Source organism: Chiloscyllium plagiosum, unplaced genomic scaffold, assembly GCF_037043375.1.
Source record: "Chiloscyllium plagiosum isolate Xiang-an unplaced genomic scaffold, Cpla_swu_hap1 HiC_scaffold_9, whole genome shotgun sequence".
Lineage (NCBI taxonomy): Eukaryota > Metazoa > Chordata > Chondrichthyes > Orectolobiformes > Hemiscylliidae > Chiloscyllium > Chiloscyllium plagiosum.
In genome coordinates, this window is record NW_028270147.1 from 96,559,435 (window position 1) to 96,573,929 (window position 14,495).

General features: G+C 41.4%; 1 protein-coding gene across 7 annotated transcripts in view; it reads left to right on the top strand.

Moving 5' to 3' along the window:
• cep350 (centrosomal protein 350) overlaps positions 1-14,495 on the top strand; it is a 142,259-nt gene that overhangs the window by 51,157 nt on the left and 76,607 nt on the right. For 6 of the 7 annotated variants that reach the window (XM_043699939.2, XM_087990930.1, XM_043699938.2 and 3 more), the window contains 7 exons: positions 2,895-3,943; positions 4,572-4,722; positions 8,073-8,218; positions 8,426-8,615; positions 11,135-11,361; positions 12,271-12,434; positions 13,418-13,528. In XM_043699939.2, coding sequence (XP_043555874.2) covers positions 2,895-3,943; positions 4,572-4,722; positions 8,073-8,218; positions 8,426-8,615; positions 11,135-11,361; positions 12,271-12,434; positions 13,418-13,528 — 2,038 coding nt within the window. The remainder of the gene's footprint in view (positions 1-2,894; positions 3,944-4,571; positions 4,723-8,072; positions 8,219-8,425; positions 8,616-11,134; positions 11,362-12,270; positions 12,435-13,417; positions 13,529-14,495) is intronic. The other variant, XM_043699940.2, reaches the window with a different exon arrangement.

The window sequence follows — 14,495 nt, forward strand, 5'->3', positions numbered from 1 at the left end:
GTCCTGCAGCTGTATTTATTGGCAAGAATTCAAAGTCAATTGCTTGGCTGCTCTTAAGTTTAATGTTTACTGTATATAAATATATATATAGTAATGTACATAAAAGGACAATTTGAAACTAGGTTTTCTGTTTTTAAAAAAACTTCAGAGATTTTGGTATTACATTCCCTGACTGCCTTTTGTAGGAAGCCTGAGCTGACAAGTAAAAGTTAAAATCTGGGCTGTGTGGTCACTGTGTTCCACTGTCCTAAGTGCAGAAAGCTGTAATTGTATTCAAAGTTTTAAATGCCCAAAATTAATTTCTTTGTGACAGGATTTTAAGTAATACCATCAGTTTGCTAATATGAATCAGCATCGTGGCTTCCTGCTTCAGGCATTAAATGTTGAGACCTCAGTATAGTAAAGGACCTGACAGTGCAAATGAGAACTCCTGATTCTTGTATTTCACATTTGTTCCAGTATATTTGTTGGCTTTTGAATTTCTGTCATGGCTGTCACACTCATGCCTAGTCTGAGGAACCTATGGCTGCATGATTATCTTAACCTCTGAAACATCTCCTATCTCCCTCCCCACCCCTGCCCCACAGTTCATTTGCTTTTGAAGCTCTAATTTCATGCCTTTGTCACTTCTAGACCTAACCTGTTGCAATGATGCCCTAGACAACTTCGATATTGTGCCTCTAAATAAACTTTAGCTTATCCAAAATTCTGGTGCCCTTGTTGTGACTTGCAGTGTCTGTCACAACTGAATCTATTTGCCCAGACCCAGTGTTTAAGTTACCTCGACTAATAGCCCAGCATTTTAAAAATTCTCATCTCTTTTGCAAATTCTCCCATTGTTCTGCCATTCTGCAGACATCAATAATCTCTAGTCTTAAAGCCAAAGCTGAAATTTGTGTTCCTCTAACTTTGACCTCAATTTTAATTGCATCACAATGTGATTGTGCCTTCAGCTGCCAAAGCCCTCAGCTGAAGTGATCTCTTTCTAAACCCTGCCGTGCTACTTTCCTCCTTTTTAAGACAGAAGTCTCACGACACCGGGTTTTAATCCAACAGGTGTATTTGAAATCACAAGCTTTTAGAGCACTACTCTTTCGTCAGGCGAAGGAGCACCTGACAAAGGAACAACGCTCTGAAAGCTTGTGATTTCAAATCAACTAGTTTGACTATAACTTACTGTCATGCAATTTTTGACTTTGTCCACCCCAGTCCAACACCATCTTCACATCATGGCTCCTTTTTAAGAAGTTGTTTAAGACCTATTTGTTTTTTTGGTTGCCTGTCCTAATATTTCTTTATGGAAGTGTGACAGTTCGTGAACTTTCCTATGAAACACCTTGGGCTTCTTAACTACATTAAAAGCATAACAAAGCTCCAAGCTTATCTTTATCCTTCCTACTTTCTTCTATCTTGGCTCATCAGGTCACAGCTGGTGTCGGTCATGATTTGCTGATTGCATCTAACCCAGGCGGTGGTTTGAGGAACGTTACATTAACCCTTCTGAAAATCTAAATATAACTAAACAGTACTTTTGTCTGGTAATTTTTCAAACTGAATGTACGGTACTATTCCTTTAAGCATGTTCCTCGGCAGGGTTACTGAATGTTTCAGTGAGTTTGCTTTCAGCATTGTGCAACTTGCAGTAGCAAAAGCTTTGCAATATCATACAGTTAAACAGTATCTTTACAAACATTGATACCATTCAGCTCCTAATCACACCACCAGCCTAGAGAATAAATGCAGTCCAACCTGCTTCATTTTGTATTTCCAGCAGCATCCTGTCTTTAAATGCCACTTGTGTTGTGTAATATGCAATAATTGATCTTTCTAAGTGAGGGAATGGTATCACACTTCCCATCTCATAATTGTAGCAGTCACAACAGCATTTGGCTAGCTAGATAAGTGTTTCCAGGATAGTCTATGCTGTTTAAAGCCACAACTAGTAAAAGGTTAGAGTGGTAATGGTAGGAGAATTTCTATTTTATTTCACTTGCATAGAGACAACAAAATCTGAAAGTCTGAAAGATGAAGAATACGTTTTAAAATTAGATAACTTGGTATTTTTAGATAACGTTTATGCAGTTAACTGATTTTGTAGCAAGGCTCCTGCTGGCTTTTAAGACTGGAGATTTACATCTTTTCATAAATTTAATCCAGTGTCGTTAGGGCATAATTGGTATTAATTGGCAATTCGTCGTTTAAACTTTTGCCATTGAAATGATATTAAGTAAATTATTGCTGGCTTCCAGCTGTACCTGTGTATTGAGAGGGCTTAGGTTTACTTATTGCTGGTTTCTCACTCACAGTTACCTGCTGTTAAGTGCAGAATGTGAATCTGAACTGTCATCAGAAGAACCAGATTTGGTAGTGATTTTCTTTGTGGTTTCCAAGTCTTTTCATATAAAAGTGAAACAGCAACTGCTGTCTTCTGACTACTGCTTTTGTTGTATATTGATTGTTTGACACACCCATACTTCCTTTCTTTAATCAGGCTTTCCAAATCTGTTTAACATGCTGAAAGAGTGTTCAGTTTTGACCAGATTTTGAGATTCAGATCTAATAACGAAGTACCTTACTGCTTCAAAACAATGAATAACTTTTTTTTGTAGTCACTGGTTTAATGCAGGAGATGTGGCATTCAGTTTGAAGTTTGCAGCATCTTGCAGTTCTCGATATAATCATCTGTTTTCTAGTCACCATATTATTGATTGAGGGCTGTCTCAGTATTATACTGGTGTGATGCTGTAGATTGTGATCAAGGCTATGGAGTGGAACTGGAGCCCAGAACCACCGAAATCAAGTGCAATTGCTGGAGTTGAGCTTGCACTAACATGACTCGAGGGTATTAAAACCGCTGTAAATTTTGCTTCTGAAGAAGTGTTTCTCTTTTTCAGACATGACCATTTGGACCCTAGCTGGATGCCAGCTCCTTGGCTGAACCCTGCAGTCCAACCAGACCACAGTGTCAGTGGAGCCAACCTCTTGTATCCTCCGAAGGTGGAATCTCAAAATATGCTGCCAAAGGATTTGGAAACAGTAACAGATAAGGAAGATCCATCTAAAGGGCAGGCACCTTCTCTTAATCCATTCTCTGGCTTCTCACCATATGACCACACAGCAGGTATACAAAAGACTACAGCCCCACAAAAGAGTAGACTAGACCGCATTGAGGCATTGAAGGCAATGGCAGCTTCCCTCTCCAGTCGAATTGAGAATGGAGCCAAAAAGCTTGCGGGTGTGGGCATCAACTACGGTGTTGCACAGAGCTCTGAACATGATGTGCTCCAGACTGCATGGGATGATGGGTATTGGGGAAAGCCTGTCAGTCCACCAGTCCGTGATGGTGGTAAGCATAACATCTCACCCAGAATGCATCGAACTAGAGGAGCCAATGTGGGACTCACTACCTATGAGGATTGTTTACCAGGGGTTGGCAATCTTTATGAATTTAAAAAGTTTGGTGAGTCACCCCATTATCAAGCTGCCTCAGCGGTGGCAGATGTAGAGGCCAGGACTTCAGGGACTGACAAGCAGCAGGAAGTGAACTGGGAAAACACATACAAGAGGTCACTTGAGGCCCTGGAGCAAGACTTGCAAAAGCTCAGCAGAGAGAGGAATAAGTTTGATTCTCCCCATTCTAGTGGGGGGTCAATTAGTGAAGGTCCACTACTGAGTGAAGGAAGTCTCTCAGAGGAGGATGGTCTACATAGTTGCAGAGACCCTGTCAATTTAACGGAAAAACTAAAGGATAAGGAATTCTGTGCAGGTGAATTGAGCCCTTCCAGACCAGTTTTAGATTTCCAGAAAGAAGCAGAAAGGTACCAACCACTACAAATACACCCAGAGGGAAGTAAGAGCCGAGCACCTTGGGAAGAGCTGGCCAAAGGAAGTCACCATAGTGTGATTAACATCTTTACGAAGAGTTACCAGTTCATTGGACAAGGTAAGGGTCGACATGCATTTTGCTGTTAATATTTTTTTTGATGTCTATGACACCCAATCTCCTCCAATCCATTGTCCTCCTCAGACATGCTGGAGTGTGGAGCCTGCACTATCTCATCCAGGTACTCCTTGCTCTTGAGCATGTTTAGATAGAGAATGGTGGCAGTTTTTTCTGTCTTATGAATGCTGTCACAGCCATGTAGGATCTTGTTCTCAATTGTTGCCCGCATTGACCGATTCCAGCAGATGTAGCTAGATAATGTGGACCTTGGGGGTCTGCCAGTGGCTGCCTCATTATGGAGGAAGTGCCTGATGTGGGCAGGTTGATAGGTGCCTGGGACCTGATGTGAGTGTTGTTGGGACCTGACAAAAAGTGGGATCTGATCTTTAGTACAGTGGGTAAAGGTGACTGGAGGGGAATGGTTGACATGAGAAGTGGAGGGTGAGGGAAGATCTGTGAATCGGGATTTGTTAGATTGTGACCAAATGGTTTATTGGTTTGAAATATAATAACTATTTCTCCCATTGATGAAAAGAGGATGGTGGGTAAGGGCCTGTGTTTTAGATATCTTTGCAAGAGCTGGTGAAAGCTGTTGCCTGTGACCTTGTGCTATGCTTGCTATTAACAGGAGGTTTAGAGGAAGAATCTGACAAAAGCTCACCAACCTTGCAGCCTCTGATGTCTACAGCAAGTCCTGAAGAAGTAGCTCTGTATGAGGATGATTTCCTCTCCTCCCAGAGCAGCACAGCTTCGAGCAGGAAGGTCCCATCATACCAAAGGTAATGAGCAGGCACTGGTGTGAGTAATCATTCTTTCAGAACAAATAAGAACCTTTGAACTGGTGATTAAAAGAATAAAAGACGTGCTAGGATGGAGCCTCGAGAAATTGAATGGCAACAGTTGGTGCAAAAGCAAAGAGGAGTGGCATTAAGACAAATAAAAATGTTCTAAGAAAATGTTTTTTCCACTCCCAAATTTTTAATTTGAACTTCTAGCACTGTTGTTTCATTTTTAAAATCAGATTTAAGCTAATTGGCAGAAGAAGAAAAAGTGAAATAATGATCTGGAGTACACTGCCTCAAAGGGTGCTGGAAGCAGATTCAAATGTCATTTAACAAGAGTTAGATACATGGGAGAAAATACCTGATGCCTTGGAGAAAAAGGAGAGTAACACAGCCACAGAGTCAGCACAGGCATATTGGATGCTATAAAATTCTGATTCAAAATGGCCAATGATGCTAAAGCGAATGTTTTGGACAGTATAGATTAATATTTTTAATGGAAAAAGCCTGTTGATTTCTCAAAATGCAACTGATTGATTTTTAGCATTATGGTGCCTTGTGTATTATAAGTGATTGCAAATATTTCACTACATATATGTAGTAAGATGTCTGTGAGTGTGACGGGTTATCACAAGGGAAGCTGATCATCTGATCACTGGCTATGATCATAGATGTGTGTATATATATATATATATATATATATATATATAGGTGCTTCCCGTCAGTCACTTGTTGCTATAGTATTTCACCCAGGTAGCTCAATAGTGTCACTGAATGGCAGAAATGCATTCCTGCAGCCTCATAATACTTTGAAATAGTTGATGAGGAAAGCCTCTTTTCAATCCTATTGAGGCAGTGTGGTAATGTCCCTACTGCTGGCCAGGAGGTCTGTATTTACTTCCCATCTGTTCTGGAAGTGTGTCCGATCACATTTATTGAAGATTTTCACTGAGGCGCTGAGACAGATTTTTGATCAGTAAGGGAATTGAGGGTTATGAGAAAATGCAGTCGAGTGGAATTGAGGATTATCAGCCATGATCTGTCGAATGGTGGAGCAGAATCAGTAGGCTAAATGGCCTACCAAAAGTCTTAAGGTCCAGAAGCCTGTCTTCAGACCTTCACCCCAATATTCATTCAAGTGGTGATGATTAAACCCTATCTCTCTGGGATTTCCACTTCTCTCTGGCAGAGCCAGTTTCTACCTGCTGTAATGACAGTGCCAGTTGGTGGGAAAACTAGCAGAGTTGGCCTGACCACTTTTAACTGATATGGAGATTGGTGTATGCCATGAAATGACCTATCTTGCAATCTAATCTTTTATGCGACTTTAGTCTGCCCTCAGCAAGTATCAGCGATCGTTCCCTTCAGTATGTTGCTTTGTACAATTTCTGGTAGGCTTAAAGGTTTTTCTACTGAAATCACCAGAAAGAGTAATTATATTCACTCTGCAGCAGCATGTATGTCTTGTTTGCCCTAATGTAGGCAAATGTGTTATTGAATCCTGAGTGCAGCTGAAGATAACGTTGGAGCCTTTATTAGAGTGTTAGTGAACCATTCCCCCCCCCCCCCCCAGATTTGACTGACCACTTGTTCTAATCTTTAAACGAAAAAGATCTTTCCTGGAAATGTTAACCAGTTATCTTTTTTAGTCCAGACAGGTGTCTCTTTCTGTTGTTTTGAAGATCCTTTTATTGACTTATTCATTTCATCATAATGAACATCTTGTCAATTGTCCTTGCATTGCCCATTAAATGAGTGGAGTATGCTTGTATTGATGAAGCAGTAAATTTGCTGGTTCTGTGATCTTAACTGCTTTCAGGTCATTGCTGCCAGGTTGTCACTCAGATATCAATGACAACGCAGCAGAGAATTTCACCCAAACTTGCTAGTCATGAAGCTGGTGGGAATGGATACAGTGCTACTTTTGTATCCATCCCATATTTTTAGTTCATAGAAGTTGGGTAAAATGTCATTCTATATGATTTTACTGGTTACTTCCTTCCACCCATTTCAGTTCAGCCAACCCCTGTGGTGTCTACTGCTTTGAATTTCTCATGTTAACAGACCAATACCGCCTTCAGATATCACTGACCCACATTGGCTCCTGGTTTGGCTACATCTCCATTTTAAATCATTCATGTATAAAAACTCTCATGGTCCCTTGCCCCGATCTCTCTCCATCCACACTCCTGCAAGATCCGTTTCTTCATCTCGGTTGTCTCCATTACTTCGTTATTAGCTGTTTCTATGGCTGTCTGGGTTTGATTGTCTTCCCAGCCCCCCTCCTTTAAAACAATTGTGATTCACTTGGGATGTTAAAGCAGCCAAGGAAGCCATATAAATGAAAGCTGTTGTGTTCTCTGTGAGCCAGTGCTTGTACATCCAGAGTTCAACCTGTAATTTTTAACTTTTCTGGAGCTGCTTCACTTGCTGCCATTTACTCTTAACATCCCGCCTGATATTGATCCTGGGCAAGATAATATTAGCTTGCTAGATAATAATTGGCTTGCTAGATAATATTTTGTTATTTTGGTTTTGACAATGTGGCCTTACACTGAAACACAAGCATACAGTGTTGTTGTTTTTGTTTTAAAACAAAAGTTTATTCTGCAAACGAAATCAAGGAGAAAATAAAATAAACCAAACTTTTGCATATAATATACGTAAAACACAAGTTGAAAGATTTTGAATGATGTGATAAAATTGAATCCCATTTATCTCAAAAATACGTCTTTGTAGCAGTCTCACTAGAGATAATTCCCTTCACCACATCTTTGAGCTGAATTTAACTGTGGCTTTAATTCCCCATTTTAAGAATCTAATAACCTCTTCCTTGTGTTTTCATGCAACTGAGCTTCGACTTTTGACCTTCGAGTAGCCCTTTCAGGTTTTTAACCAATCTCTCTGGTCTGGAACTTCCGACCTAAATTCCTTATTTCTTAACAGTTCTAGCTATCTCTCTTTTTCAGGAGAACTGTCTTGCACATCCAGCTTTATTCAAGACTTTTACAATGCTGCCCAAACCAAAACAAAATTCCAGAATCTTCTCGCTAAACTTTAGTACACATCACAGTTTATTCCATTTGTTTGTAAAATCTCCACAACGTAAATCAGGTCATATTATTTTCCAAAAGGTATTCTCTCAAGACTTTTTCTTTTTAAAAAAAAAGAAATAGCTGTTTATAGAAATAGTTGCATGTTAATTATTAAGCCTCTTGACCCACACAAATCCCATAGTTCAAAATATGTAAAAATCACACCTTGTATTACAATTTTCAGAAAGACTGGATGTTACTAACTACATTTGATATAGCAGAGTAGATTAATTTCTTTCTGTTCAATGGCAGCAGACCATCCAGTACACAAGGTGAACATCGAAGCAAAAGTTCTATCAATACAAGGTCTGGAGAGGTATCCCCACAGTCCCCGGGACAACATTCTACAGTCTCTTCCCGAACATCTGACTCTTCAGGAAAGAAATTAAAAGTAGACAGTAAGTAATCTGCAGCACTGGTGAAAGACTCCACAAGGATGGTGTGAGTCATGACTATATCTGTCCTATGTAATTCATCCAGTGGTAGTCTGTTTTGGCCATGTTTGATAGTCTTGGCCTTCCTTCTTTAATTATCCTTACTCTCTTCCATGCACCACCATAGTCTCTCTCCCTTTCTCCTCATCTGTACAATTTGTAACTTGGCAGGTGCTGATGCTGCTGGGAGTGTGCAGCATTCTCCTGTGGATGGTGGTACTTGGGCATCTGCCAGTATTTCAGAACGGAGCTCCCCTGAAGGAAGCATGCCACGCCTTGGGCAAGTCTTTGTGGAAGATCTTGAGGAAGTGAAGGACACAAAGGAAGTGCAGGAAGAAACCAGTTTTTATGTCTCAACTAGGTATGGTCTGTTGAAGTGTACTTAAAGCACAGTGGGGTGTAAGGAATATGGACATATAAAGGACTTAGAAGCACTTTTGAGATATAAGGAACTTGATTAATTTTTCCATTATGCTTTCTTTAATACTAATGGGCCTAAAAGCTGACAAATCTAAGGGACCCATGGCCTACATCCTGGAGTGAGATGGCTGCAGAGAAAGTGGTGGAATTGTTTTTGATCTTGCAAGGTTCCCTGGATTCTGGAGCAGTTGGTACAGATTGATATTTAACAAATACGGCCCTGCTGTTTGAGCCAAGAGGTAGAGAGAAAATGGGCAGTTATAGACCAGTTGCCCTGACATCAGTTCAGGGAAATGTTGGAATTCATTGTAGAGGAAATATTAACAGTTAACTTAAAATGATTGACCAGAGTCAACATGATGTTATGAACAGGAAGTCATGGGTTACCAATATAGGTATTTATCAATGCCCTTTTAAAAATATAAGCTATTACACAATGAGGGTTCCATTATATTACATTAACATGGATACAGGATGACTTCAGTGAAAGAACAGAGGGTAATGTGTCCTGCTTTGTTGATATGAGCAGCTAAGCAGGAAATAAGCTGTGAGGGAACTCAAGGAGTCAACAAAGGGTGTAGACATGCTTTCTATTTGGACAGGAAAGTGGAAGAATTGGAAATATGTTAATTTATTGACTTTGGTAGAATAGAAAAGCAATTGATTTTCAATCACGCAGAACTATTGAATGTTGATTGTTCAGAGAGACTGGTATTCTTTGTATGTGTAACATATGGAACAGTAATTAGGGAGGTAAATAACGAATTACTATTTATTGTAAAGGATTTGGAGTGTATAATTAAGAATATCTTCCTACAGTTATTTTTCATGAGACCTCACTTTTTTGTAGTGTTACAGTTTTGGCCTTCATATCTCGGGAAACAAATCTTTGTCTGGGAGGGCATGTAGAGGAGGTTTGTTAGATTGACTCCGAAAATGAGCGTAGTCCTCTGAGAAAGAGACTGAGCAGAGTGAGTCCATGATCTCTGAAGTTTAGAAGAATGGGAGACATCTAATTGAAACCTGTAAGATTTTGAGAGGCTTTGCTGAGATTGATGTTGAGCGGTTTTCTTTATTTCTTGGAAAATTGGTACTAGCAAAGTTGGTCTTTATTGTGGTGAACTGCTTCAGAACTGCAGTCCATGTGGTAGATGCATAACTATAGTGCTTTTCCCCAGACCTCCGAATTACTGGTCATGTAACTTTGCCATTATGCTACTGACTGTTTTCGAATCCCTGCAGTGTGGAAACAGGCCATTTGTCTCAGCAAGTCCACACAGCAAGTTCCTCCAAAGAGTAAACCACCCAGACCCCATTCCCCTACCCTATCACTCTGTTTCCCCTGACTAATGCACACAACCTACACCTGAAAACTATGGGCAATTTAGAACGGTCAATTCACCTAACCTGCACATCTTTAGACTGTGGGAGGAAACCAAGCACCCGGAGGAAGCCCATGCAGACTTGTGGAGAACGTGCAAACTCCACACAATCACCCAAAGCTGGAATCAAACTGTTCCCTGGTGGTGTGAGGCAGCAATGCTAACCACTGAGCTGCGCTGTGGCTGGAGAATGGGGCAGATTCATGACAAGGGGTTGACTATTTAGGACCAAAATTAAGTTTATTTACTCAGTGGTTGTGAATTTATGGAATTCTCTATTCCCAGAGATATATTCCTTGAGTATATTTTAGTAAGCCTACACTGGATAGTCCAACATATATTGAGCTGTGGTGCATTCTCCTTGCTGCTTCTCGAAATTGTGTTCTTGGTGTTTTTTGGACTACTTCATGGGGAAATAGTCATCAGTGAGCATTTGCTTTATGTAGTGTATGTGATTTTTGGAAAGTCTTCAGCTCTTGTATAATTGTGTGCTGTCTGTTGATGTGCATGTGATGTAGTTGTCCTTTATTTTTCCTCTGGCATCCCAGAGAGCTACCGACCATGTGGTGGCTAGTGTGATGGTAGTCACTGATGAATTCTTTTGATTCTTTCAAATGGACTGGTAAACCCAAAGGCCTTGGCAAGTATGTTGAGAGTCTATTGTCTAGGTTGACAAGTTTGGCAGATTCATCAGTCTTTAGGCTGCTGTGTCCAGATAGTGCATTGTTGTTTAAATTTAAACTGGGAATGGTATTGTAGAAGATTGGCTTTTGAGAATAATAGAAGGAACATGGGCCCATCCAGTAAGGATGGCTGTTTATCCTGATGAAGGGCTTGTGCCGGAATCATGGACTCTCCTCTTTGGATGCTGCCTGACGTGCTGTGCTTTTCCAGCGCCACACTTTTTGACTCTGCTTATCCCTAATGCCTACTAAATCCTAGAGATTGTTTAAAGCAGAGCTTCAGCGTACAGATACTTGATGGCATGAAATCTGCAGTGTTAAATGGTTTAAGTGATGTCTCGTCTCGTATTTGGCAGTTGTCAAAATTTGTGATTGTGTAAATTTTATGCTTTCAGTGTTCACAAGGAGTCATCAAAGGCCAAGAAAAGCACAAGCTCTTCATCGTTCCATTCCACTGTGAGTTCCATGTCACAGAGGACTCCTCAGAATGACACAGTGATAACATCCAGAGAGGGGATCAGGCAGCTGCCTGCTACTATCTCCACACCTTCACCAGCCTACAGACCGCAACTTGCTGACGTCAGTGTTACTGCAGCCAGGCCCTCCACATCCTCTGCTGCAGGTTGCAACTCTCGGAATCATGTTTTCTGTAACTGTCATTTGTTTGTCCTAAACATCACCATGGGAGTAGGTTTTTTTTAAATAAAACCCTGAGTAAGTAGACAACCAAGGTGAAGTGAGAGGCATAGTGATGATTGGAAGAAATGATGAGGTGCCACGCGACGTGGAAGCAGGTGCTTTTTCATTCAAGTGGTCGGATCCTGTCTGAGGAACATGAAGCAGAAGTAGCCTATTCAGCCTGTTGAGCCAGCCCCTGTCATTCAGTACGATCATGGCTGATCAGTGCTTCAGTGTCGTTTTAGCCACCCTGTTCCCATGACCCCATACACTGTTGGAAATCAAATCCATCAATTTTTACATAAAACATACTTGATGACTATGCTTTCGCAGCTCTCTGTAGTAGAGAATTCCAAAGGTTCATGACCCTCAAGTAACAATAGAATTATCATCAGCTCAGACCGAAGTGACATGCTCTCATTTTTAAGTTGTCCCATCGGTCCTAGACTCCCCAACGGGGGAAACGTTACCTACATCTACCCCTTCAAGTATTTTGTAGATTTCAATGAAATCAATTCAAAATGCTGGAGGATGCAGGTTCAGTTTCCCAGTCTCTCTCCATGCGAACGTCCTGGAAACAAGTCTGGTGAACCTTTGTTGTATTCCTGATCATTCACCAGGACCCAAATACAATGATTGGATTTGGATCTTCTGCACCCTTTGCTATTTGTTGTATCTTGTGAATCTCATGAAAATTTCAATGTCTTGTACCTTGCCGTTTTCTAGGAATTACTACGCAGTTCCCGAACTTGCTTTGAATCCTGGAGAGGCATGCAGTTAACCCCATGATCCAAATGCATTATTTAACTACTTGTAAAAGTTGGAATTACATTTTTCATTTTGGTTTATGCAGCCTCGATGCTCAGCTCCCCACTAAGTCTCCAACACCGCATGACTGCTGAACTCACTTACCTGGATGCTATAGAAGAGTCCGTCCGCCAGCTATCGGAGATAGACAGGACCCGGGGAATAGCCCTTGCTCAACAAGAGACTGTATCATTGGCTCAGATCCTAAAGGTACGGGTCTGTGCCTTGTGCTCTTTCAAAAATGGTTTTATAACATTGTCTTAAGTTACAATGGCTGTGCTCGTTATTGTAAGAATTATTCCAAACCAGGCAATATTCTGAGAAATGTTCTTCAGTTAAATCGGGCAAAACAAAGGTTATTCCAAAACTAGAGATTAAGTTTACTTACCCTTGTATTGTGTTGTACCAGGACAATGCCTAATCTTAAATGTACAGATATCAGCATTGAACCTACGCAAGTTGATCTCTCTCTCTCTCTCTCTCACTCTCTCACTCTCTCACTCTCTCACACTCTCACTCTCTCACACTCTCACTCTCTCACTCTCTCACTCTCTCACTCTCTCACTCTCTCACTCTCTCACACTCTCACTCTCTCACACTCTCACACTCTCACACTCTCACACTCTCACACTCTCACACTCTCACACTCTCACACCCTCACACCCTCACACCCTCACACCCTCACACCCTCACACCCTCACACCCTCACACCCTCACACCCTCACACCCTCACACCCTCACACCCTCACACCCTCACACCCTCACACCCTCACACCCTCACACCCTCACACCCTCACTCACACTCTCACTCACACTCTCACTCACACTCACACTCACACTCTCACTCACACTCACACTCACACTCACACTCACACTCACACTCACACTCACACTCACACTCTCACTCACACTCACACTCACTCTCTCACACTCTCACACTCTCACACTCTCACACTCTCTCACTCTCTCTCTCTCTCTCTCTCTCTCACTCTCTCTCTCTCTCACTCTCTCACTCTCTCACTCTCTCACTCTCTCACTCTCTCACTCTCTCTCACTCTCTCTCACTCTCTCTCACTCTCTCTCACTCTCTCTCTCTCTCTCTCTCCACTGCAAATTTAAATACCAGTTTTCCGCAGTGCAGTGGAATCTAGTGTGATTGTTCCTATTGAACTTTTCGGATTTTTTGTGTCCAGGCCCAGCAGCAAAGACATGAGCATGACCTAGCCCTGCTGAAGTTGAAGGCCGAACAGGAAGCTGCTGCAAGTCAGAGGCAGCTGGAGGAGGCCAGACAGAAAGCTGTACAGGTACTTGAGCATGTAACAGGTGTCTGGAAATGCAAGTAATTCAGTGTTGACTGCTTCTCACTGTACAATAAGAACAAACAAATTGTATTCATAAAGTGCTTTTAACATTGAAGCCAAACCTCTCCCTCACCCCTGCCCTGCTCTGCTGTACTGATAAACCAAAAGCACATTGTGAAGATATGAAAATCAATGACCAGCCCAAACTATCGGGACAGTAGAAGGTACAGTTTTAGAAGCAAAACCATAGGTTGCTGGTGATACTCAGCAGCATCTGTGGGTAGAAAGAATAGTTAACATTTTTGAGAGTCTAAAGAAAACCCAGACAGATCTTAAGACCTCAAGGACTGATTCTAAAGACTGACACATAAATTGATGGAGTGGGGTTGAACATGATGACATCAGGAATGTCGATGATGAGGGAGGTTATAGAGCTGGAGCAGGTTATGGAAATGGGACAAAGGGAGGCCATGCTGACTTTGATTTGGGTGAGTACGTTTGGAAGGTTGCAGGTTCCTGTGTTTTTACCTCTTGGAATTCTGTGTCTTAAGAGTCAGAAAGCTTAATCAATACAATCCTTGCTTTTGTTTTCAGTTACTTGTGCAAGTTTGCTCCTGTGTTTTAATGCCTTAATGACAAGTCGTGAATTTGCATTCTGTAATTCTGGTGATCTCTAGGTGGACCATAAAGGCCTGCTTGCCAGCATAGTCCTCAACCCAAGAACAATTCAAAAAAAGGCTGGTGAAGGATTCACTGTCAATCATACAACTATTGACCATCTAGGCACTGAAATTTGTTTACTGAACCTGAATGTGTCTCTGTCTTTCTTTTAAAAAGCTCCTTAAAATCTATGTTTTGTCTAAGCACTACTTCTGTGGCTACTTGTCATATTCTGTAATCGTGTTTCTGTGAACTTCAGTGGGATGTTATAATGTAAAGGTGTGATACTGCTGCCTCACAGCGCCAGAGA